This window comes from Lepidochelys kempii, chromosome 24 (assembly GCF_965140265.1).
Source record: "Lepidochelys kempii isolate rLepKem1 chromosome 24, rLepKem1.hap2, whole genome shotgun sequence".
Lineage (NCBI taxonomy): Eukaryota > Metazoa > Chordata > Testudines > Cheloniidae > Lepidochelys > Lepidochelys kempii.
Genome location: NC_133279.1, coordinates 14,067,699 through 14,090,142, shown reverse-complemented (window position 1 = coordinate 14,090,142; position 22,444 = coordinate 14,067,699). Strand labels below are relative to the sequence as shown.

The 22,444-nt window shown below is 57.8% G+C and overlaps 1 protein-coding gene across 1 annotated transcript; it reads right to left on the bottom strand.

Moving 5' to 3' along the window:
- Window positions 1-3,951: 3,951 nt before the first annotated feature.
- Window positions 3,952-20,946, bottom strand: LOC140902573 (B-cell receptor CD22-like). The gene is made up of 9 exons (XM_073322788.1): window positions 20,853-20,946; window positions 10,956-11,024; window positions 9,795-10,136; window positions 9,027-9,299; window positions 8,426-8,701; window positions 7,698-7,958; window positions 5,858-6,004; window positions 5,502-5,551; window positions 3,952-4,908 (listed from the first exon to the last, which is right to left on the bottom strand). The coding sequence occupies exons 2-9, from the start codon at window positions 10,993-10,995 to the stop codon at window positions 4,825-4,827; spliced, it is 1,473 nt and encodes a 490-aa protein (XP_073178889.1). The 5' UTR covers window positions 10,996-11,024; window positions 20,853-20,946; the 3' UTR covers window positions 3,952-4,824.
- Between the last annotated feature and the right edge of the window lie 1,498 nt (window positions 20,947-22,444).

Here is a 22,444-nt window from a genome sequence, read left to right as displayed (position 1 = left end):
GGCACAAGGGAGGGTGGGATGGTCCAGGCAGAACCACAGGCCACCAGCCTGGAGCAGCCAGATAGAGCTGGTGCCCCCTAGCAGGGGACCATTCCCCACCCACCTTAGCCTGCCAGTCCCTGCCCTGGGGCAGGTCGGAGATGGGGTCCCCCAGAAGGGAAAGGCCTCATGTCCCAGTCCCCGCCATAGACCTGCATGTGTATTTAGTCAGTTTCTCTGCCTTTCATGCTCTTTTTTCTCTTGCTGGTTATTTTTTTCACTCGCTCTTTTTCCTCGCTCCCTTCTGAGCCAAGTGGGTTCTTCTTGCACACAGATTTCGGGGCAGGTTTCCCTCCTGACCACTGAGTGGATTAAACACACCACAGGACCATATTATGGGTTACGCAGCAGCTCCACTGACTGGAGCGCGGCTGACTCTGAAAGCCGGGAATTTCGTGCACTCCATCAAACTGAAAACCCATTGGCGTCAAGGGAACAAGATCCGTGGCCAAGACCCAGTTGGATTTTGGTGGTGGCCTTCAATACTTAGAGGAGGGGCAGGGAAGACGTTTCTCGGGCTCAGAGCCACTTTGATTGTCTCCAGGATTTTAGTGCTTTGGGATCGTGCTGGGCTACTACATTTGTTTCTCAGTAGGGAGAGCTGGGGCTTAAAGCCGGTTTGTACAGCGGGGAGCAAAAGTGGGGCTAGAAGCGGGGGTCCCAGAGCCAGCAAGGACATCACAAGGGCTATGAAGATTGATCCACTGTCATTCCTGGAAATCAGTGGCAGCAAGGCACCAAAATGCCTTGGAAGGTCTGGGTCTGTTGGATGAAAGCTGCTGCACCTGGAGACCCCACTCCCCTCCCAGAGCGAGGGAGAGAACCCGGGAGTCCTGGTTCCCAGCTCCCCGCTCTAACCTGTAGACCCTGCTGTGACATTCCCCTCTGGTGTTATCCGGACTGGTGATCTGCTCGGTCACTCCAATCCTTGACTCTGGGAGCCAGACTTACCCTGCTCTGCTGTGAGAACCCCACTCCTGGGCTGTTCATGCACAGCCTCTGGCATGTAAGCTGCTCCTTGGATTGTGCAACTGAATGACACTAGCCAATATCTCTGGTCCCAGACACAACCCTAGGAACCTCCGTCTTGCAGTGTCCAGTTATGCCTGCTGGACATTGCAAGCTTATATGAGTTCATCAATTTAAAAAAGAAATTGATATGTACCAGGCTTGTTCTCCCAAGGGGAGTCTCTGACACGCTTCAAACCAAACACACGGCTTCAGGTAGAATAAACGAACAGATTTATTAACTATAAAGATAGATTTTAAGTGATTATAAGTCAAAACATAACAAATCAGATTTGGTCAAATGAAATAAAAGCAAAACACGTTCTAAGCTGATCTGAACACTTTCAATGTCCTTACAAACTTAGGTTTCAGAGTAGCAGCTGTGTTTGTCTGTATCAGCAAAAAGAACAGGCGTACTTGTGGCACCTTAGAGACTAACGATGCGTCTCACCACAGGCTGACTAGTTGCTCTTCAGCCAGCCTCTCCCCTTTGATCAGCGCTTCAGTCGCGTGGTGTAGTGTCTGTAGATGTAGGTGGAAGAGAGAGGAAGAGCGTGGCAAATGTCTCTCCCTTTTATCATGTCCTTTCTTTCCTCTTGGCTTTGCCCCCCCCCTTCAGAGTCAGGTGAGCATTACCTCATCGCAGTCCCAAACTGGCTGAAGGAAACGGGGTGACTCAATCGAGAGTCCATCAGACCTGCTGCCCAGGCCAGTTTCCTTTGTTCCTGTGAGGCTGGGCTGCGTTTGTCCCATACCTGCCCTGATGAGGTGTGAACTGCCTCTCTGCTCTTATTTTAAGCCATGAGGATACATTTTCAGGCTCATAACTACATACATGACATTATAACCTATAACTTTACTATAACACTACTGTAACAACACTGCCCAGTGCATCATGAGCCTTCCGAAGACACCCAACATGACAAACTTTGCATTGGAGATCACAGAATCATTTTACAAGGATGAACATGGGGGTGCTGGGTGTTCCCCTGAGGTACAGAGCGTCACACCCGCTCCCTTCCCAGAGCTGGATAAAGAACCCAGGTGGCTGGCTTTTACCACTGGTCTTTGTGCAGCAGGACTTTGGGGAATCGGGGAGGGGTCAGAGAAGAGCAACTGGAACTATCCGAAGGCTGGAAAACCTGCCCAAGAACCAAGGACTGAAGGAGCTCGATCTTGTGAGTTTCTCCCAGAGAAGGAGACAAGCTGATTAGATCCTGGTCTGTGAGCACCTCCCTGGGGAGGAGCTTTCGGGGAGCAGAGAACTCATCAACTCAACAGACAGGGCAGAGCAAGAGCTGATTGCTGGTGGATGAAGCCAGACAAATCAAGACTGGGAATAAGGGGCAGATTTTCCCCAGTAAGGGGAATTGACTCTGGGAATCACTGCCCCAGGGACAGGGCAGAGTCTCCAGCTCTTGGAGTTTTTCTATGGAGATCAGACGTCCCTAAAAGCACCGCTCTAGCTCGACCGTCAGATCTGGGCTGGAATCTGGGATCCCTGGGTGGCGGTCTCCAGGCTGGGCAGACTGCATGGGCACAACGATCCCTTCTGGCATGAAGATGGGCAGATCAATGAATGTACTGTAAGCAGCTGGGCAGGTGCATCGGAGCCCAGCGCCCCGCACCTGCGCCCTCCTGCGCCACGGGGGGGTGAGCTGCAGCCTCCACCACACTCCGCAGACAGGCTAAGGGTCAGGCCAGCCAGCCCTTGTAAGATGGGGGAATCGCCACCTAGGTTGACGGTATGGGGGCTGTGACACATGGAGAAGCAGTTGTCGCTGTAGCCGGCAGAGGGCAGCAGAGATGCACACACACAAACATAACTGCAAACGTACACAAACACCTGCATGAATCCAGCCACACACACACATTCTTACTAACATACACAAACACCCGCACAAATCCAGCCGCCGCAACTGCTAACAGATGCAAACACAGGCACAAATCCAGCTACACAAACACAAACACATCCCCCTGCACAGCCACACACACACGCACTGCCCCGGTGTCATTGCATATGCTTTATAAAAATACGTTTACAGGTGTGAATGTGAGGTAACCAGTCAGCCCCTTCCTCCGACGCCCCGCCCCTTCACCTGAGGCCCCGTCCCCTGCCCCACCCCTTCACCTCAGGCTCCGCCCTTGCACTGTCCCTTTCCCTGAGGCTCCGCCCTTGCCTCAGCCCCTCCCCCGAGTTCCTGCCCTTGCATTTACCTTCTCCTAGAGACTCTGCCCCTGCACCACCCCTTCCCCAGGCCACGCCCCCAGCCTGCGTCCTCCCCTCAGACCCCGCCCTCGTGCCGCCCCCTCACCCTGAGTCCCCGCCCTCATGCCATTTCTTTCGCCCAAGATCCCGCCCCCCCCTTGCTCCTCTCCGCCCCTCCCCTCATCGCTCCTCCCTTATAGCAGGTATAAAGTGAGGGATCCTGGCCCCCAGTCCGCACCCCTGGGTGCGTGGCGTGGCTCATTGCGAAGAACGGAGGAGCCGGGAGGATGGAAACTAGAGCCTGGCACATGAATGAGTGGGATTGTGTTCTGTGATTGGCTGCGATGGGGGGAGACCAGGGGTGGCGCCCGCCTATTCCCACTGCGGGGGTGGGTAAGGTGGGTTAGACAGAAAATTGTGGGGTGCTTCCCCCCTCTCGCCACAAGGCCCTGCCCCTCTCTGTGACCCTGCCCCTCCTCTCCCTCCCCCCGACTCCGCCCCCTAGGGAGGCTGGAAGCCGGAGCCGGGTGGGGGCCAGCTGCCCAGGCCGCCCCCAGCAAGCGTACATTGGCTTCTTTCAGAGTAGCAGCCGTGTTAGTCTGTATCCGCAAAAAGAACAGGAGTACTTGTGGCACCTTAGAGACTAACCAATTTATTTGAGCATGAGCTTTGGCGAGCTACAGCTCACTTCATCGGATGCATTTGTAATTGCCAATTCATTTCATTAAGTAGCGCCTTGCTGCTCTGGGGGTGTGTGTGGGGGGGAGGGACTTCTGCTGCTTTTCTGTTTTTTGTTTGTTTTTAATTTCCCGCCGGAGAGCGACTGGCTCCCGGTTGCACAATCTGCTAAAAATCCACCTTTGAAAGGCTGCTTGCTGCGTCATTTTTCCCTTTCGAAAGGCTGCTTGCTGCGTCATTTTTCCCTTTTGAGCCTCGGAGCCCCCTGCCCTCGGCAAAGCCTCCCTGTCCCGCGGCAGTCACCCAAGCTGATGGGTTTGTAAACCCACTTTATTATCCAGTAACAATAAACAAAACAAAGGCAATTCCCTGACGAAAACTGTGTTAAAGCTGAGAAAGGGGCTGGACCTGGAGGGAAACAGCAGCCTGGTGGGTAATGACACCTTGTCCATGTCTAGTGCTTTCCGGCCAGAGATCTCCAAGCACTATACACAGGAGGGCAGGATCATTTCAGGGAAACTGAGGCACAGAGCAGGGCTGTGAGTTGCCTGTAGGCAGGCAGACCCCGGATCACCTCCCTCCCAGTCCTGTTCTCTGTCTGCTAGGCCAGCCTGCCTCCCGAAAGTCAACACAGCCTGGAAAATAGGAACTACAAATTAAACTGCCCCAGAAATGCCCAGTTCCAGTGGCCCAAGTGGGACCTTGCCCCAGGGCTCTGCTGCGGGGTGGGAGGAGGGCTGGGAGTCAGGACACCTGGGTTCTCCTGGGTTTCCCCAGCTCATGGAGGAGGGTAAATGCTGCCTGGGGTGTGAGCGGTGGACTGTCATCGAGATCCGGGTTGCGGCGGCACGGAGGGGACCATGGACGGTCGGCAGGGGCCTTGGCCGTGCTCAGTTACAATAGTCCTTGGTGCTGTTATAATAGTCGCCGTTGTCATCTGAGGGGCAGGGAATCTCCCCGGCACATGGGATTTCCTGCCGGGGACACAGGAAGAGAGACAGATTGTGTGAAAGAGGGGACACTCCCTGAGCAGGAGACCTCTGTGTGATGTCTGCCTGTAACTTCAGTAATGGGGGCGGGGCGGGGGAGTGGGATCCAGGACGCCTGGGTTCTCTCCCTGGCTCGGGGAGTGGGGTCTAGTGGCTGGGGGAGGGGAGGCTGGGATCCAGGATTCCTGTGTTCTATCCCCAGCTTTGGGAGGGGAGTGGGGTCTAGTGGTTCGAGCAGGGGAGGGTCTGGTAGCCCGGACTCCTGGGTTCCATGCCCACCTTTATGGCCCTGCAGAGCTGTGAACTGCAGTTATCTGGCAGACTAACGAGCATCCCCAGTTGTATTTGGGCAGAGATCTCCCAGCCTCCTGTGCCAATGCAAGTCCTGGCTATTGGATGTGAAGGAGAATCTCCCCATAGCCATTAGCAGGACGGGGTCTATGATGCATGGTCAGGTAGTGCTGATTCCATCCAGCTGGGGATGGTGGGGGGGTACACAGGCTGCAGCTGCATACTCAACCCCAGCCAGTATATGGGGGCAGTGGGGACCCAGGGGCTAACAGACCCCCGCAACTGACCTCATAGAGCGAGTCTCTCTGTGGCTTGCTGGGGTCCTCTCTGCTGCCCTCTGGGGAAGGAGACACAATTATCCCCTTTCACTGTTTATTTTCCTTCTTTAAACATTTTCGCCCAATTCGATCGTTTCCCCCCTCTGGCAACCCCCCCACAAAGCAGGCCGCTTCCGCCAACCCTCATACAAACAGTGTAGGGCTCAGTCCCTCCAGCAGGGGGCGGCAGGGACACACACACACACACACACACAGCAGTGGGCTGATTTCCTTCACATGCCCACACTCCAGGTTTTCCACAATGCAGCCAGAGGCCCCCCCTTTTCCTGCCACTCCCCCAATTCCCACCCAGGGGGGTCCCTTACCCTGCAGACTCCCCCCTGGTTCTTTCCGTTGGTGGATTCTCCTGGCCAGACAATAAACCCCGAGGTTGCTCAGGAGGAAGAGCAGCAGGACCCCTGCTCCGAAGCCTGCCATGGGGCCAGGGCTCAGCTGGTACCAGTCACTGCCGTCTGTGGTGGGGAGAGATGGAGAATAGGGTCATTAGCTCCAATGTCATGCAGGGTGCAGTGGGGCAGGCCAGGGGAAATGGGGAGGTGGGAGCTGGTTGAGGGGGCAGCATAGTCCTAGGGGGGACAATGAAGGCAAGTGTCAGTGGAGGGGGCAGGAAGGAAGCTGGGTTTTTAACCAGGAGAATTTTCCTCCCAAGAGATTATTGGACATTGGAGTTTTTTTCCAGGTTCCTCAAACCTCCAGTCTCCTCTTATTACAATAGCACCTAGAAGCCTCTGCTGAGATCAGAGCCCCGCTGTGCTGAGCACTGCCTGGACACAGAGACAGAGGCAGGCCCTGCCCCAGCTGGGATCAGGGCCCTGTTGTGCCAGGCGCTGCCCAGACACACAACCAGAGACAGGCCCTGTCCCTGCTGAGACCACAGACTCAGAGCAAGAGACAGACCCTGCCCCAAGTGCGACCAGAGCCCCCTTGTGCCGGCAGCTGCATAGGCCAATGGAAGAAAAAATGTGAACAATCACAAACCTGTGTGTGTTGCTGTTTCGCTGGGTACAAAATGGAGCCATTTCCCCCACTTTCCCCCCAGAGTTTTGGGAATTTGGCATTGAAACTTTTGCTAAACTTTGAATCTACCCTTTCGCCAAAGATTGAATCTGACTTTGAGCAAACGCTTCCTCCAACTTTTCAACCATTCTTTTATCGGCATTTTGATCAAATATGATTCTGTTCAGTCATCATAATTGTCTGTTTCCCAAAATCCTCAACAATTTTGTTTGCCAACCTCCCCCCCCCGCCCCAGCATTTTCTGTTTAAAAGATTATTTAACTTTAATTTTAATTGATTATAATTTTCAACAATTGCCCCATGGGTGGCGGGTAGCGTAGGATGGGGAAGGCGGTGCCTCCCCAAACAGCCAGGCATGGCCCCACCCACGCTCCGCCCCCAGTTCCCTTCCCGCTCTTCCGTGGCTGAGAGCCTGGGGCGGGCAGGCTGGGGCCGGTGCTCGTGAGGCCTGGGGTTGTGGCCACGCCACGCCGCCAGGCACTGGGGTTGGGAGCACTCTGGAACTGGGGGTACATGGGGGGGGTGGCGGCCGCAGGGGGTGGGCAGGGACACACAGACACAGAGCAGGGCTCAGCTCCTACAGCAGGGGGCCGCAGGGACACCCCCCAACCACCCACCAGGGCTCCGGTGGGGAAGGGGAGGTGGAAGGGGAGGGGTGTGGCCTCGGGCAGAGAGGGAGGGGCCAGGGGCTAGGCTCCCCCAACAGCTCGTTCACCCAGCGCCCACGAATTGCTCCTTCAAAACACTGTAAGTAAAAACTGAGATGAAAAATGTAATGAAAAGTCCGGCAAAGAGCTAATTTTGAGGGTGGCAAACCAGACATTTTTCCTGATGATTAAAAAATATTAAATTTCAACCACATGTACGTCATTTGAATGGGTGTTTCTCGGCCTGATGACAGGTTGACTGGTAATGTCATTTGGCTGCTAGGTGGCTCTGTGCGCTGGACAGGGATACTGGAGCCTGGTCAACAAAGCGGACCCAGCTGGAGCATGAGCTGGGAGCTTGTTTATTTTGGTTGGCCCTGCAGAAGGACGGTGCGGGGTTCAGCCATGGTGCATGGGGGACTCTAAGCCATTCCCTGGCAACGTAATGCGTAACGTGGAGTCAAATGCGCCCAGTACTTACACACAACAGTGATGGTGAGTGGCAGGGAGGTGGATTTCCCTAGGGTGTTGTACACCTCACACTGATATTCTCCCCCATCAGCCACCTGGACGCCCAGGAAAGCCAGTTCTGGCTGTGCCCACCCCAGCCGCTCGCCATCCTTGTACCAGGAGAAGCCCACTCCGCCATAGGCGCTGGTGTCCAGCTGGCACATCAGGGACAGGGGTTCTCCCGTGCTGCGATGAGGGCCTGGGGTGGCCACCACATGCACCACGGGGGGGGCTGCAGAGGAAGCGAATGAGATATGAGCTAATGACACCCCTGTGGGATGGCAGTTGGGGGCTTAGGCGCTGCATGGCATGGGGTGGAGGGGCTCCATGGCTCCGTCCCCAATGCTCTAGCCCCACTCCCATATCCAAGTGATGGCATAAGGAGGGCCCCTGGACCCTCCCATTTGTGAACCTGGTTCTACCCCCATGGCTGTGGCCCTGCCCCCAACTGGAATGTCAGTGACAGAAAGGCCCCCCCTCCAATCTGTGCTCTCCTGCTCCGCCCCCAGGGCTGTGGTCCCGCCCCCATTTGGAATGTAGGTGAGACAAGGATCCCTCCCATCTGTGCTCCTTGGCCCCACCCCCAGGGCTGTGGCCCCGCCCCCAATTGACATGTCAGTGACTGAAGGGCCCCTCCCATCTGTGCTCCTTGGCCCCCACCCCCAGAGCTCTGGCCCCACCCTGGCACTGGCTACTCACCAAGGATGGCCACATAGGTGGTGGGGGATATAGCCAGGTAGCCACGCCCGGTGCCGGAGACCCACTTCATGCAGGTGTAATTGCCCCCGTGAGACAAGGTTGCCCCTTTGATCTGCACAGAGGGGCCCCCGGGCAGATCCTCATAGTTGTGAATCCAGAAGTAGAACTCGTCCAGCGACCTGCTGTCCTCCACGCATCTCAGTGTGAACGAGTCACCCTCCCTGATCGGGCCCGGGCCGTCCGTGTCCACCAGGACCTTCAGGTGGGGGGTCCAGCCTGAAAAAGCCATTGGGGATGGGTCAGAACCGGCGCTCTATTGAGGGGAAGGCCCAATGCCCCATTCCCTGCACCCATGAGCCAGCCAGTCCCTCATCCTGGGGCCGGATGGGAGCTGGGCCAGCTAGAGGGGAAAGGTCCCGTGTCCCATTCCCCACCCCTTGTGCCAGCCAGACCCCTGCCCTAGGACTGGATTAGAGCCAGAGCCTGCTAGAGGGGAAAGGCCCCGTGCCCCGTTTCCCACCCCGCCCCAGTTCGTGCCCTGGGGTCTGATGGGAGCCGGTGCCCCCTACAAAGGAAAATCCCCATACATAATGCTACTCACCTGTGGCTGGGGGCTGGGACCCTTTGGGGAGGCACCTATTCTGGTAGCCCCGCACCCGGCACTCCAGCGCCGCCCCCCGGTGCTGCCAGACGATGCGCATGCTCAGCCAGCTCTCGCGTTGGCCAGCTGCGGTTTCCGTCAGGATCCGCGCGCCGGCTCTGTCGTACCAATGCAGGCCGGAGGAGGAGCAGCGCTCGGAGATGGAGCAGAACAAGCTGCCGCTCAGGGCTCCCCCGGTCCTGGCCATGCCATAATTGACCCTGCAGGGATGTTCTGCACAGGGTGGGTGAGGGGGAGAACCAGTCACTGCTGGGGGCACGGCCATGGGCCCAGCCACCTCCAGTCACCACCCACTGTCCCTTCTTTGAGAGCTTCCTCAAGCCCAGGTGGGGGTGTGACCTGTACCAGGCTCCCCTCCCAGAGCTGGGAGAGAACCCAGGAGTTCTGGCTCCCAGCCCCCCTTGCTGTGACCACTAGATCCCGCTCCCCTCCCAGAGCTGGGAGAGAACCCAGGAGTCCTGACTCCAAGTTTGGCTTCCTCTAACCACCAGACTCCACTGTTTCTTCACAGCTCTGCAGAATGTGGCCATCTGATTTGAGTGAAATGTTAAGAGCGGGGTACAGCAACCGTCCTTGGGGACAGCTTGATGGGCGCTGAGGTGCAGCCACTTCTGGGGCGGGGCAGCTGGGGAGCAGCCGCACATAACGCTGCACGGGGCCGGGCTGGGTTGCTGGGGAAATGTTTCTGGAAGAGGAGCTGGGGATTACCTGACACCGTGAGGCACAGGGCTCGGGGGCTTCTCCAGCTTTGGCTCTGGGTCTGGAACTCAAAGGAGTAGGCGCCCCCGTCTCCGAGTGCCAGCGGGTTGAGGCGCAGGGTGCAGTTGTGCTGCAGGTCGCCCAGGAACTGGGCGCGCTCGGCCTTGCCATAGCCCTGCCCCGCTGCTGCAGTGAGCCGCACAATTCTCTCCTTGTTCCGGCTCCAGGTCACGGCCCTGACGAGCTGCCCCTCGGGGTAGGTGTAGGAGCAAGGGACTGTCACACAGGAGCCGCTCCATCCAGCCAGGGGGTCCACGGGCAGGGTCACTCCCCAGTCCTGGCAGCCTGCACCTGGAGGGGAAGCAGCATCCTGCTCCCTGCAGCGCAGCGCCCCTTGGTGCTGCCCTGGGGCATCGGGGCCAGCCCTGACTGCCAGGGGAGAGTCCCCACCCTGCTCCCTGCAGCACAGAGCCCCCTGGTGCTGCCCTGGGGCATCGGGGCCAGCCCTGACTGCCAGGGGAGAGTCCCCACCCTGCTCCCTGCAGCGCAGCGCCCCCTGGTGCTGCCCTGGGGCATCGGGGCCAGCCCTGACTGCCAGGGGAGAGTCCCCACCCTGCTCCCTGCAGCACAGAGCCCCCTGGTGCTGCCCTGGGGCATCGGGGCCAGCCCTGACTGCCAGGGGAGAGTCCCCACCCTGCTCCCTGCAGCACAGAGCCCCCTGGTGCTGCCCTGGGGCATCGGGGCCAGCCCTGACTGCCAGGGGAGAGTCCCCACCCTGCTCCCTGCAGCACAGAGCCCCTGGTGCTGCCCTGGGGCATCGGGGCCAGCCCTGACTGCCGGGGAGAGTCCCGACGCTGCCCCCTGCAGCACAGAGCCCCCTAGTCCTAGCCCTGACTGCCAGGGGAGAGTCCCCACACTGCTCCCTGCAGCGCAGCGCCCCCTGGTGCTGCCCTGGGGCATCGGGGCCAGCCTTGACTGCCAGGGGAGAGTCCCGACGCTGCCCCCTGCAGCGCAGCGCCCCCTAGAGTTTGCAACTGAACCCCAGAAATTCCAGATGCCCCCTGCTGGATTTCAAGCATTGGCAGGTGGAGCTGTCTCCATGGCAGAGTCTCCCACATTCCCGCCTCCCCGTTACCGCATCCCAGCCCCAGCGCAACCAGCACCACGTACCGGTCAGGATGGAGAGGGCCAGCAGCAGCAGGGCCTCCATCTCCTCCAGGGTGAACGTTGATGTAGGGCCTACAAGAAAGGGAAACCGGATTTGGGCCCAGGAAAGGTTCCTACGAAAACATTTTCAGCACAGAGGGTGTCCCAGAAAGGCCACGAGCTCCATAGTGATGCCGGGCTTGGGGCTGAGGCAGGAGATCTTGGCTCTAGTCACGGCTGGAGCCCGATGTAGGAGTCACATAGTCATTCTCTGGATTCCTTCAGAATTCCCAGTGATCCCGCGGGGGTTTGACAGGTTCGTGTCCCCAGGTCAGGCCCAGGATTATGGAAACTGGGGTTCAGCTGGGAGCCCCTTGGGCACAGCCGTGACACTCGCACTTGAGGAATTCTTAGCACATTTAACAAAGTCACAAAGGCTCCAGCCCAGCGAGGTAGACAGAGAGACGGCAGCGGGTCCCTCTGAACCGTCCCATGCAGAACAACCCGGACTGTCAGCCAGTATCTTCCTCCTCACCATCACCTTCCTCGCTGTCACCCTGGCAGCCCCCAAGGGCTACACGACGCTCTCCTGCCCGCAGGCTGGGATGCGACTTGTACTTGATGTTACGCTGACGCCACCCTGCCTAATGCCTGTTCCATAGGGGTGTCTCCCCTCTTCCTTATGTGTATCTCCTCCCCCTACCAGTGATGGGGGCCCTTCTCCTATAGGTAGGTCATGGCTCTCTGGTGGTCAGACAGCTGCTGATGGGCCCATCCTAAAATATCCGCAAGCTGGTGTTAGCTCATGTTTCTAGTGTCGTTGTGGACAAAGCTCCCCCTTAAACGCTCTGTTCCCACGTCCCAAAACGTAGGGGTCACCGTTAGGCCATTTCTCTGTGCCAAAGTCCACAGCCCCAAGCCTTATGCTAACTGCTGATGCCAGCGTCTCACAGGTGACAGGCCTGTGGGTTCCTTGCATTGCTGCCACATAAAATAAATGCTAAAGCCAGCTTTATGGGCTACACAATGCTGCCACAGGGCCCCATGTGACCATGAGCAAGCCACGCCGCTCCGTGCCTCAGTTTCCCCACCTGTACAAGGAGGATAAAAATCTTACTTTTGTCTCTTTAGACTTCAAATGCTTTGTGGCAGGGACTGTCTCTCGCTTTGTGTCTGGGCAGCGCCTGTCACAACGGGGCCCTGATCTCAGCTGGGCCATTAGACGTGACCATAACACATGTGGGAAATAGTGATAACGACTTCGCAGTGTTCAGCTTTATTCAGCATCCCAGCTTCCTGCCTTGCTGAGTGTGACGATGTGACTCAGCAGGGAGGGGGGAGTGTTGACCTGGGAATGTGCCCTGGGGAGGGGAGACCTGAGAGCCTGTCACCTGAGCCAGGAGGGGGAGGGGGAGGTGACACCTCCGCCCAGGAATGTGAACAGAGGCTGCAGCAGGGAACCTGCTGGGTGGGTTTAGTTTTTCAGTTTGGGGCTGGGTGGAGGAACACAGGGAACCCCAGGGCTGGGGTCTAAGCTCCCTGCTCCCCCAGAAGGACGTGATTGAGGGGTCCTGGTTGTACCCACAAGCTCGGTTTGGGACTGTTCCTGTTGTCCAATAAACCTTCTGTTTTACTGGCTGGCTGAGAGTCTCAGTGGATCCCAGGAAGAGGGGTGCAGGGCCTGGACTCCCCCACACTCCGTGACAACTGGTGGCAGCGGTGGGATGTACTGCACCCCGTGAACGGCGCTTCCTGCAGTAAGTGACTGGGGAGCAGTAAAACGAAGGGGAATTGACGGGGACCAGGCGTGCTGAAGATTCAGAGAGAGACGGTTTCGGGGGGCGGTTAACCCCTGGGAATGTGTGACCAGAGAGAAAGACTTTTGCAGTAACAGGGTCCCCCAGGGGATTGCAGCGAGCGGTCCCAGGGGCGGAGGAGTCTGCAGCTCGACCCTGGCAAAGAGTCGGTGACCTCAAGAAGGACGGGCACACGAGGGGCTTTTCCTGGAAACCGTGGGAAGCTGCCCGGCCTGCGAGTGGCCAGCAGGGAGATGTACGCTAAACACCTGAAGAGCGACCTGGTGGAGCTGTGCAGGCAGAGGGGGCTGCGCATCGGGAGGTCCACCAAGGAACAGCTGATTGCCCAGCTGGAGGAGAGGGATCGCTTGGATGACCCGATCCCTGTCCCTGAGGGAAGCTGCCCGGGGGACGCAGCGTGGGCCCTGGGGCCTGACCGGGCTGGGAGGGGTCAGACTGCTGCTGAGGACATCCCGAGACCCTTCCTACCTATGTCCGGGGGAGGGGTTGGGGGAAGCCCAGCGAATACCGAGGGCACCCTGACCCCGGCACCCAGCAGGGGATCCTCCCAGCGGAGCTCCCCATCCCTGGAGCGGAGGCGGCTGGAATGGGAGAGGGAGATGAAAATGAGGGAGCTGGAGGATCATGAAAAACAACGTCAACATGAGGAGAAACAACGTCAACATGAGCAGGAGGAGAAGGAGAAACAACGTCAACATGAGCAGGAGGAGAAGGAGAAACAACGTCAACATGAGCAGGAGGAGAAGGAGAAACAACGTCAACATGAGCAGGAGGAGAAGGAGAGGGAACGTCAGGAGAAGGAGAAACAAAGGCAGCATGAACTGGAGCTGGCCAGGCTGAGGAGCAGTGGGGCCCCGGCTGCGGTGAGTGCGGGGGGACCCAAGACTGCAAGGAGCTTTGATAAGTGCTTCCTGGCCCAGCGGAAGGAGGGGGAGGACATGGATAGCTTCCTGACGGCCTTTGAGAATGCCTGTGAGCTGCACAGGGTTGACCCTGCAGACAGGCTCCAGTTTCTCACCCCCTTACTGGACCCCAAAGCCGTGGAGGTGTACAGCCGAATGACAGGGCCGGAGGCAGGGGACTATGAACTGTTCAAGCAGGCCCTGCTCCGTGAGTTTGGGCTGACCCCCGAGATGTACCGGAGAAGGTTCCGGAGTCAGCGTAAAACGCCTGAGGTCACCTACCTACAACTGGCCAACCGGATGCAGGGGTATGCCCGCAAGTGGACAGCTGGGGCCCAAGCTAAAGAGGACCTGCTGGACCTAATCGTACTGGAGCAGCTGTATGAACAGTGCCCTTCCGACCTGAGGCTGTGGTTGGTGGACAAAAAGCTCGAGAACCCCCAGCACGCAGGGCAGCTGGCCGACGAGTTTGTGAACAGTCGGTCAGGGGGTAGCCGGGAGGAGTCCCAAAAGAACAGGCCCCCCCCGATGCAGAGAGAGAGTCACCAGGGGGCCTCCCAGCGGGGAAATAGGGAGAACCCCCTCCCAAGGGGAACGCCTGGCGTCGGGCCCCTCCGACCTGCTCGAGGGGACCAACGTGACCTGAGCTGCTATCACTGTGGCCAGAGAGGCCACGTACGGTCCCAGTGCCCCGGGCTCAGGGACAGACTGAGCAGACCCAACCTACCCAGGGTTAACTGGGTAGGGACCCAGCTGGACGAGGGGCAGACGACCCAGGAAAGGGGGCCTACCAGTTTACCACCTGCCCCGGAGGGAAGAGTACCCCAGGCCAGCTCCACCAGAGGGCTGGGGGCTCTGGACTCAGGGTGCTCAGTTTACAGGGTGGGCGCGGGGCTGTCCCTCCGGAGAGAGTGCCTTGTTCCCCTGGAGGTGGATGGGAGGAAGGTCAATGGATACTGGGATACGGGCGCGGAGGTGACGCTGGCCCGGCCCGAGGTGGTGGCCCCAGATCGGGTGGTGCCCAACACCTATCTGACCCTGACAGGGGTGGGCGGGACCCCATTTAAGGTGCCCGTGGCAAGGGTACACCTGAAATGGGGGGCCAAGGAGGGCCCCAAGGATGTGGGGGTACACCACCATTTGCCCACTGAAGTTTTGATGGGGGGAGACCTAGAGGACTGGCCAAGCAAGCCCCAGGCCGCCCTGGTTGTGACGCGTAGCCAGAGCCGGCGAGGGGCACTGCGCCCTGACCTCGGGGAGGGTATCACACCGGAGGCGCAGGACCCTACCCTGGTGGGGAGGGAGGGCCGAGGGGCACGGCTTAGAGAGGCGGAGGCCTCAGACCTGGCCAGCGAGAGGGAACCGGGCCCCGTCCCTGCCCCAGCTGCTGAGTTCCAGGCCGAGTTGAGGAAAGACCCCTCCTTGCGGAAGCTCAGGGACCTGGCCGACCTCAGGGTGGTACGGACCATGAGGAGAGGCTGCCAGGAGAGGTTCCTGTGGGAGAAGGGGTTCCTGTACCGAGAATGGGCTCCCACAAGGGAAGTAGAGTCCTGTGGGATCAGGAGGCAGCTGGTGGTCCCCCAGAAGTATCGCCGCAGGCTCCTGCACCTGGCCCATGACATCCCCCTCGCAGGGCACCAGGGAATCCGGCGCACCCGGCAGAGGTTGCTACAGAACTTTTACTGGCCCGGGGTCTTTACCACGGTCCGGCAGTATTGCCGATCCTGTGACCCCTGTCAGAGGGTGGGGAAGGCCCGGGACAAGGGGAAAGCGGCTTTGAGACCTTTGCCCATCATAGAGGAGCCTTTCCAGAAGGTGGCCATGGACATCGTGGGGCCTCTCAGCAAGACGACCCGGTCGGGGAAGAAATACATTCTGGTGGTGGTAGATTTTGCCACCCGCTACCCCGAGGCAGTGCCCTTAGCTTCCATTGAAGCCGACACCGTGGCCGATGCGCTCCTGACCATTTTCAGCCGAGTGGGGTTCCCCAAGGAAGTCTTGACAGACCAAGGCTCCAACTTCATGTCGGCCCTGCTCCGGTGCTTGTGGGAGAAATGTGGGGTCCGGCACGACTGGGCCTCAGCGTATCACCCCCAGTCCAATGGGCTGGTGGAGAGGTTCAATGGGACGCTAAAGATGATGCTGAAAACCTTTATGAACCAGCACCCGCAGGACTGGGACAAGTACTTACCTCACCTGCTGTTCGCGTACAGGGAGGTGCCCCAGGAGTCTACCGGATTTTCGCCTTTCGAACTGTTATATGGCAGGAGGGTGAGGGGCCCCCTGGACCTGATGAGAGACGAGTGGGAGGGGAAGGCCACTCCCGATGGAGAGTCAGTGGTGGAGTATGTCCTGATCTTCCGAGAGAGACTGGCTGAACTCATGGGCCTGGCCAGGGAGAATCTGGCCAGAGCCCAGAGGAAGCAGAAGGTCTGGTATGACCGCACGGCACGGGCCCGTGCCTACGCCACTGGGGATCAGGTGATGGTTCTCATCCCAGTGAGAAAGAACAAACTACAGGCCGCCTGGGAGGGCCCTTTCAAGGTCGTCAAGCAGCTCAATGAGGTAAACTATGTGGTGGAGCTGTCAAACCGGGCGCACCACCGCCGGGTGTACCATGTGAATATGATGAAGCCATATTATGCCAGGGGGAATGTGGTGTTGGCCGTGTGTGGACAGTGGGAAGAGCAGGGAGATGACCCTTTAGTAGATCTATTCCCTGGGACCAGAGCTGGTTTCCCCCTGGAAACAATTCCCCTCTCGGATCAGCTAACCCCTGCCCAGCAAGCTGAGGTCAGGGAGGTGCTGCATCCGTACCGACAGCTGTTTTCCAACCAGCCTGGACGCACTAATCTGACTGTCCACCGGGTGCAGACAGGGTCACACCCGCCGATAAGATGCTCCCCCTTCCGAGTCACAGGGAAAACTGCTCAGGACCTGGAAAGAGAGGTCCGGGACATGCTGGCTTTGGGGGTGATCCAGCCATCTGCCAGCCCTTGGGCCTCGCCGGTGGTGCTGGTCCCCAAAAAGGACGGGTCGGTCCGGTTCTGTGTGGACTATCGGAAGCTCAATGCCATCACTGTATCTGATGCCTACCCCATGCCCAGGCCGGACGAGCTCCTAGACAAGCTGGGAGGAGCTCGGTACCTCACCACCATGGACCTTACAAAGGGCTACTGGCAAGTGCCGCTGGATGCAGATGCCCGACTGAAATCGGCCTTTATCACCCCTCTGGGGCTCTATGAGTTCCTGACCCTGCCTTTCGGCCTCAAGGGAGCGCCGGCCACCTTCCAGCGCCTAGTGGACCAGCTCCTGAGGGGGATGGAGAGTTTTGCCGTGGCGTATATTGATGACATCTGTGTCTTTAGCCAGACCTGGGAGGACCACGTGTCCCAGGTTAGACAAGTGCTGGACCGACTCCAGGGGGCTGGGCTGACTGTAAAAGCGGAGAAGTGCAAGGTGGGGATGGCGGAAGTATCTTACCTGGGCCATCGGGTGGGGAGCGGCCGCCTAAAGCCGGAACCAGCCAAGGTGGAGGTGATCAGAGACTGGCCCGCTCCCCACACCAAAAAGCAGGTCCAAGCCTTTATTGGGATGGCAGGATACTACCGAAGATTTGTGCCCCACTTTAGCGCCATAGCCACCCCCATCACTGAGCTATGCAAGAAGGGAAAGCCAGACAAGGTGGTCTGGACCGAGCAGTGCCAGGAGGCTTTCCGGGCGCTGAAGGAGGCTCTGGTCAGTGGCCCAGTTCTGGCAAACCCAGACTTTGACAAGCCCTTTGTGGTGTTCACCGACGCCTCAGACACGGGACTGGGGGCGGTCTTAATGCAGGAGGATGAAAAGGGGGAGAGACACCCCATCGTGTACCTGAGCAAGAAGTTGCTACCCCGGGAGCAACACTACGCGGCCATCGAGAAGGAGTGCCTGGCCATGGTGTGGGCCCTCAAGAAACTAGAGCCCTATCTCTTCGGGCAGCACTTCACCGTCTACACCGACCACTCTCCCCTGACCTGGCTGCACCAGATGAAAGGAGCCAACGCCAAGCTCCTGAGATGGAGCCTGCTCCTGCAGGATTACGACATGGACGTGGTCCACGTGAAGGGAAGTGCCAACCTGATAGCGGATGCGCTGTCCCGGAGAGGGGGCCCCGAACTTCCCCAGGTCACTGGTCAGCGTGACCCCGCTCAGTTCAGTCTCGAAGGGGGGAGAGATGTGACGATGTGACTCAGCAGGGAGGGGGGAGTGTTGACCTGGGAATGTGCCCTGGGGAGGGGAGACCTGAGAGCCTGTCACCTGAGCCAGGAGGGGGAGGGGGAGGTGACACCTCCGCCCAGGAATGTGAACAGAGGCTGCAGCAGGGAACCTGCTGGGTGGGTTTAGTTTTTCAGTTTGGGGCTGGGTGGAGGAACACAGGGAACCCCAGGGCTGGGGTCTAAGCTCCCTGCTCCCCCAGAAGGACGTGATTGAGGGGTCCTGGTTGTACCCACAAGCTCGGTTTGGGACTGTTCCTGTTGTCCAATAAACCTTCTGTTTTACTGGCTGGCTGAGAGTCTCAGTGGATCCCAGGAAGAGGGGTGCAGGGCCTGGACTCCCCCACACTCCGTGACACTGAGGAGACCTGAGAAGCTACCAGCCCAGCCGCTTACTGCTGAGTTCACTGATCTACCCATCTTAATGTCAGAAGGGACCTTTATGCCCACACAGTCTGCCCAGCCCAGTGACCGCCCCAGGGATCCCGACCTCCAGCCCAGATCTGATGGTCGAGCTAGAGCAGTGCTTTTAGGGACATCTGATCTCCATAGAAAGACTCCAAGGGCTGGACACTCTGCCCTGTCTCTGGGGCAGTCCTTCCCAGGGTCACTTCCCCTCCGTGGGGAAAATCTGCCCCTTATTCCCAGTCTTGATTTGTCTGGCTCCATCCCCCAGCTGTCGGCTCTCACGTTGTCCGTGTCTGTTGGGTTAACAAGCCCTCTGAAACCTCCCCCGCCCGCCCACCAGGGAGGTGCTGACAGTCAGGGATCTAGTCCCCTTTGAGCCTTCCCCAGGTTAAACTCACTAGATTGAGCTCCTTCAGTGCTTGGCTGTCGGGCAGGTTTTCCAGCCCTCGGATTGTCCCTGCTGCTCTTCTCTGACCCCTCCCCCATTTCTGGATACCTTGTTTGCCATGTGGCCCCCCAGAGCTAGGCACAATCTCCCCAATGTCACGTCCAGTGGGGATCCCAGCTCCTACTTGCTATTCCCCTGTGTCTCCAGCCCAGGGTCACACTCGCCCTCTTAGCCAGAGCATTGCCTGGGGAGCTCATGGACAGTTGGCTCCACCAGGACACCTGGGTCACTGCTGAGCAGGTTCAGCCCCCCCAGCCTCGTCATGATGGGCTCACCAGTGTCCCATGGGCAGCGCCTGGCACAACGCTTCCTCTACACAGTTCCTCTAGCTGGGCCCTTCCCTCTGCCCCACTGGGGCCAGAGATGCTGAGTTTGTGTCTCGGAAGATCTGATGTGACACAATGACCTCGTGTGAGATCTCATCTCGTGTGATGTGTGATGTGACACAGGATCTCATAGAGAAGGCGGAAGGGGCCAGCGATTATCTGCAGTCTGCAGCTTGCTGCGCCAAGGCTAGTGGTGAAAGCAGCCCTCCTGGGTTCTTTATCCAGCTTTGGGAGGGGAGTGGGGTCTACAGGTTAGAGCAGGGGTGGGGGCTGGGAGCCAGGACTCCTGGGTTCTCTCCCTGGCTCTGGGAGGGGAGTGGGGTCTAGTAGTTAGAGCAGGGGGATGGATAGTCAGGACTTTGGGTTCTATCTCTGGCTTTGGGATGAAAGTGGGGGTCCAGTGGGTTAGAGCAGGGGGGACTGGGAATCAGGACTCCTGGGTTCCAGTCTTGGCTTGGGGAGGGTTGTGGGATCTAATGGTTAGATCAACAGGGGCTTTTCCCTGGTAGGCGGCTGGGTGCTGTGAGCATCTCAGACCTGTTCCTAGCAAACATGTGTCTGAAGCACCAAATCGACACCCCAGATGGCGTTAACCAGCCCCTCGCTGGCTGAACAGACCATGGGGATTGAGCTCTCCTCTGCCCCCTAGAGGAGAGGTGGGCATTAACGGGGGAGGGGGAGCGGGAGCATGAGTATGGGGTACAGAACGGCTCAGCAAAGACCCCAAGGGAATTCAGTCTCCCTGGCACATGAGCTGGGCCTTATCTTTGTTCTGCCAGCAGCCTCCAGGTGGTGCTGTTACAATTTGCCCTTAGTGTGCAAGCAACTGTTCAGGGTTTGGAAGAAATTTGTTTTTCACTCATTTTTGCACTTTAGTTCTCTCCGGGGTGCTTGCTGCCTCAATCCCTCAGTCTGTGGAGAGTTATTGGCCCCCTGGGAACCCAGCCTTGGTGGTTTCTGCCGAGAGTCCCTACAGAGGGAGTTCCCTGGATGCTGTTTACGACCACGTCTGTCCAGGACTGGTGCACGTACAGCAAACACGCAAGTTGCACTGAGAATATACCCAGCCTCCATGGCGCTAGTTTCTCCTCCTTCAGGTGACTGACCTACAAAGCCCTGGATTCTGCTCCCACTCCCCAGAGGGGCAGCGATATTCCCGTGTTTGTGCAGCGCCTAGCACACTGGGGTGCTTGCCCAGGCTTGGCTCTCAGCACTACTACAGTGCAAATAATAACTAATAATAAACCTACAAGATCCTCTATTTAAAATTTCAATTACTCCTTCATCCAAACACCATATAACCCAGTTACCAGCTGCAGAAGATGCTGCACGGGAACAGCTCCCCTGGCATTGAGATGCAGCCTCCTCTGGGGTGGAGCAGCCGGGAAACAGCCGCACATAACACCAGGCAGGGATGGCTCACCCAGGGCTAAGATGCAGCCACCTCTGGGGCAGGGCAACTGGGTAAGAGCCACACATAATACCACACAGGGATGACTCACCGGGTGCTGAAATGCAGCCGCCTCTGGCACAGGGCAGCCGAGGAGCAGTTGCACATAATGCCCCATGGGGATAGCTCACCCAGCGCTAAGATGCAGCCACCTCTGGGGTGGGGCAACTGATACTAAACTAAGAGCAACACCTTCCATTTCAATTTAAGCTGCTTTGAGACTCTAAACACAGACTCTTTCCCAAAACACACACACACACACACACAATATCATGGAAGTTCCCGGGAGTGTGAGATCTCAGGAGCACAGCACTTACCCTGGTCCTGGGGCTGCGTTAGACACTGGGAGCCCCTTCCGATCTCACCGAGGACAGTAACCAGGGAGGCAGTGGGCTACGGCAGAGAGACAAACATCCCTGCTCAAGTATTTGTAACCCACGAGCCTGTGTGCTGGGCTGGCAGGGGCTGGGGCTCAGGGGAGGAAAAGGAACTGTGATAAAGACTTCCTGGCTCTTAATGGCACCAGTCCTGATCTTCACATGTCAAGAAAAGCCAGTGGTGAGAGGCGGGGAGTGGGGAGACCAGACCAGGACCCAGGACTCCTGGGTTCTATTCTCAGCTCTCAGAGCAGAGTGGGGTCTCGTGGTTACAGTGGCAGGCTAGGATCTAGGATTCCTGGATTCTATCCCAGTTCTAGGAGGGGAGTGGGGTCTAAAGGTTAGTGTGTGTGTGTGTGTGGGGTAAAATCATGGAGCAGGTCCTTAAGGAATCAATTCTGAAGCACTTAGAGGGGAGGAAAGGGATCAGGAACAGTCAGCATGGATTCACCAAGGGCAAGTCATGCCTGACTAATCTAATTGCCTTCTATGACAAGATAACTGGCTCTGTGGATGAAGGGAAAGCAGTGGACGTGTTGTTCCTTGACTTTAGCAAAGCTTTTGACACGGTCTCCCACAGTATTCTTGCCAGCAAGTTAAAGAAGTATGGGCTGGATGAATGGACTATAAGGTGGATAGAAAGTTGGCTAGATTGTCGGGCTCAACGGGTAGTGATCAATGGCTCCATGTCTAGTTGGCAGCCGGTATCAAGTGGAGTGCCCCAAGGGTTGGTCCTGGGGCCGGTTTTGTTCAATATCTTCAAAAATGATCTGGAGGATGGTGTGGATTGCACTCTCAGCAAATTTGCGGATGATACTAAACTGGGAGGAGTGGTAGATACGCTGGAGGGCAGAGATAGGATACAGAGGGACCTAGACAAATTGGAGGATTGGGCCAAAAGAAATCTGATGAGGTTCAACAAGGACAAGTGCAGAGTCCTGCACTTAGGACGGAAGAACCCAATGCACAGCTACAGACTAGTGACCGAATGGCTCGGCAGCAGTTCTGCAGAAAAGGACTTAGGGGTTACAGTGGACGAGAAGCTGGATATGAGTCAACAGTGTGCCCTTGTTGCCAAGAAGGCCAATGGCATTTTGGGCTGTATAAGTAGGGGCATTGCCAGCAGATCGAGGGACGTGATCATTCCCCTCTATTCGACATTGGTGAGGCCTCATCTGGAGTCCTGTGTCCAGTTTTGGGCCCCAAACTACAAGAAGGATGTGGAAAAATTGGAAAGAGTCCAGCGGAGGGCAACAAAAATGATTAGGGGACTGGAACACATGACGTATGAGGAAAGGCTGAGGGAACTGGGATGGTTTAGTCTGTAGAAGAGAAGAATGAGGGGGGATTTGATAGCTGCTTTCAACTACCTGGAAGGGGGTTCCAAAGAGGATGGATCTAGACTGTTCTCAGTGGTAGCTGACAGAACAAGGAGTGATGGTCTCAAGTTGCAGTGGGGGAGGTTTAGGTTGGATATTAGGAAAAACTTTTTCACTAGGAGGGTGGTGAGGTGGTAACTGGAATGGGTTACC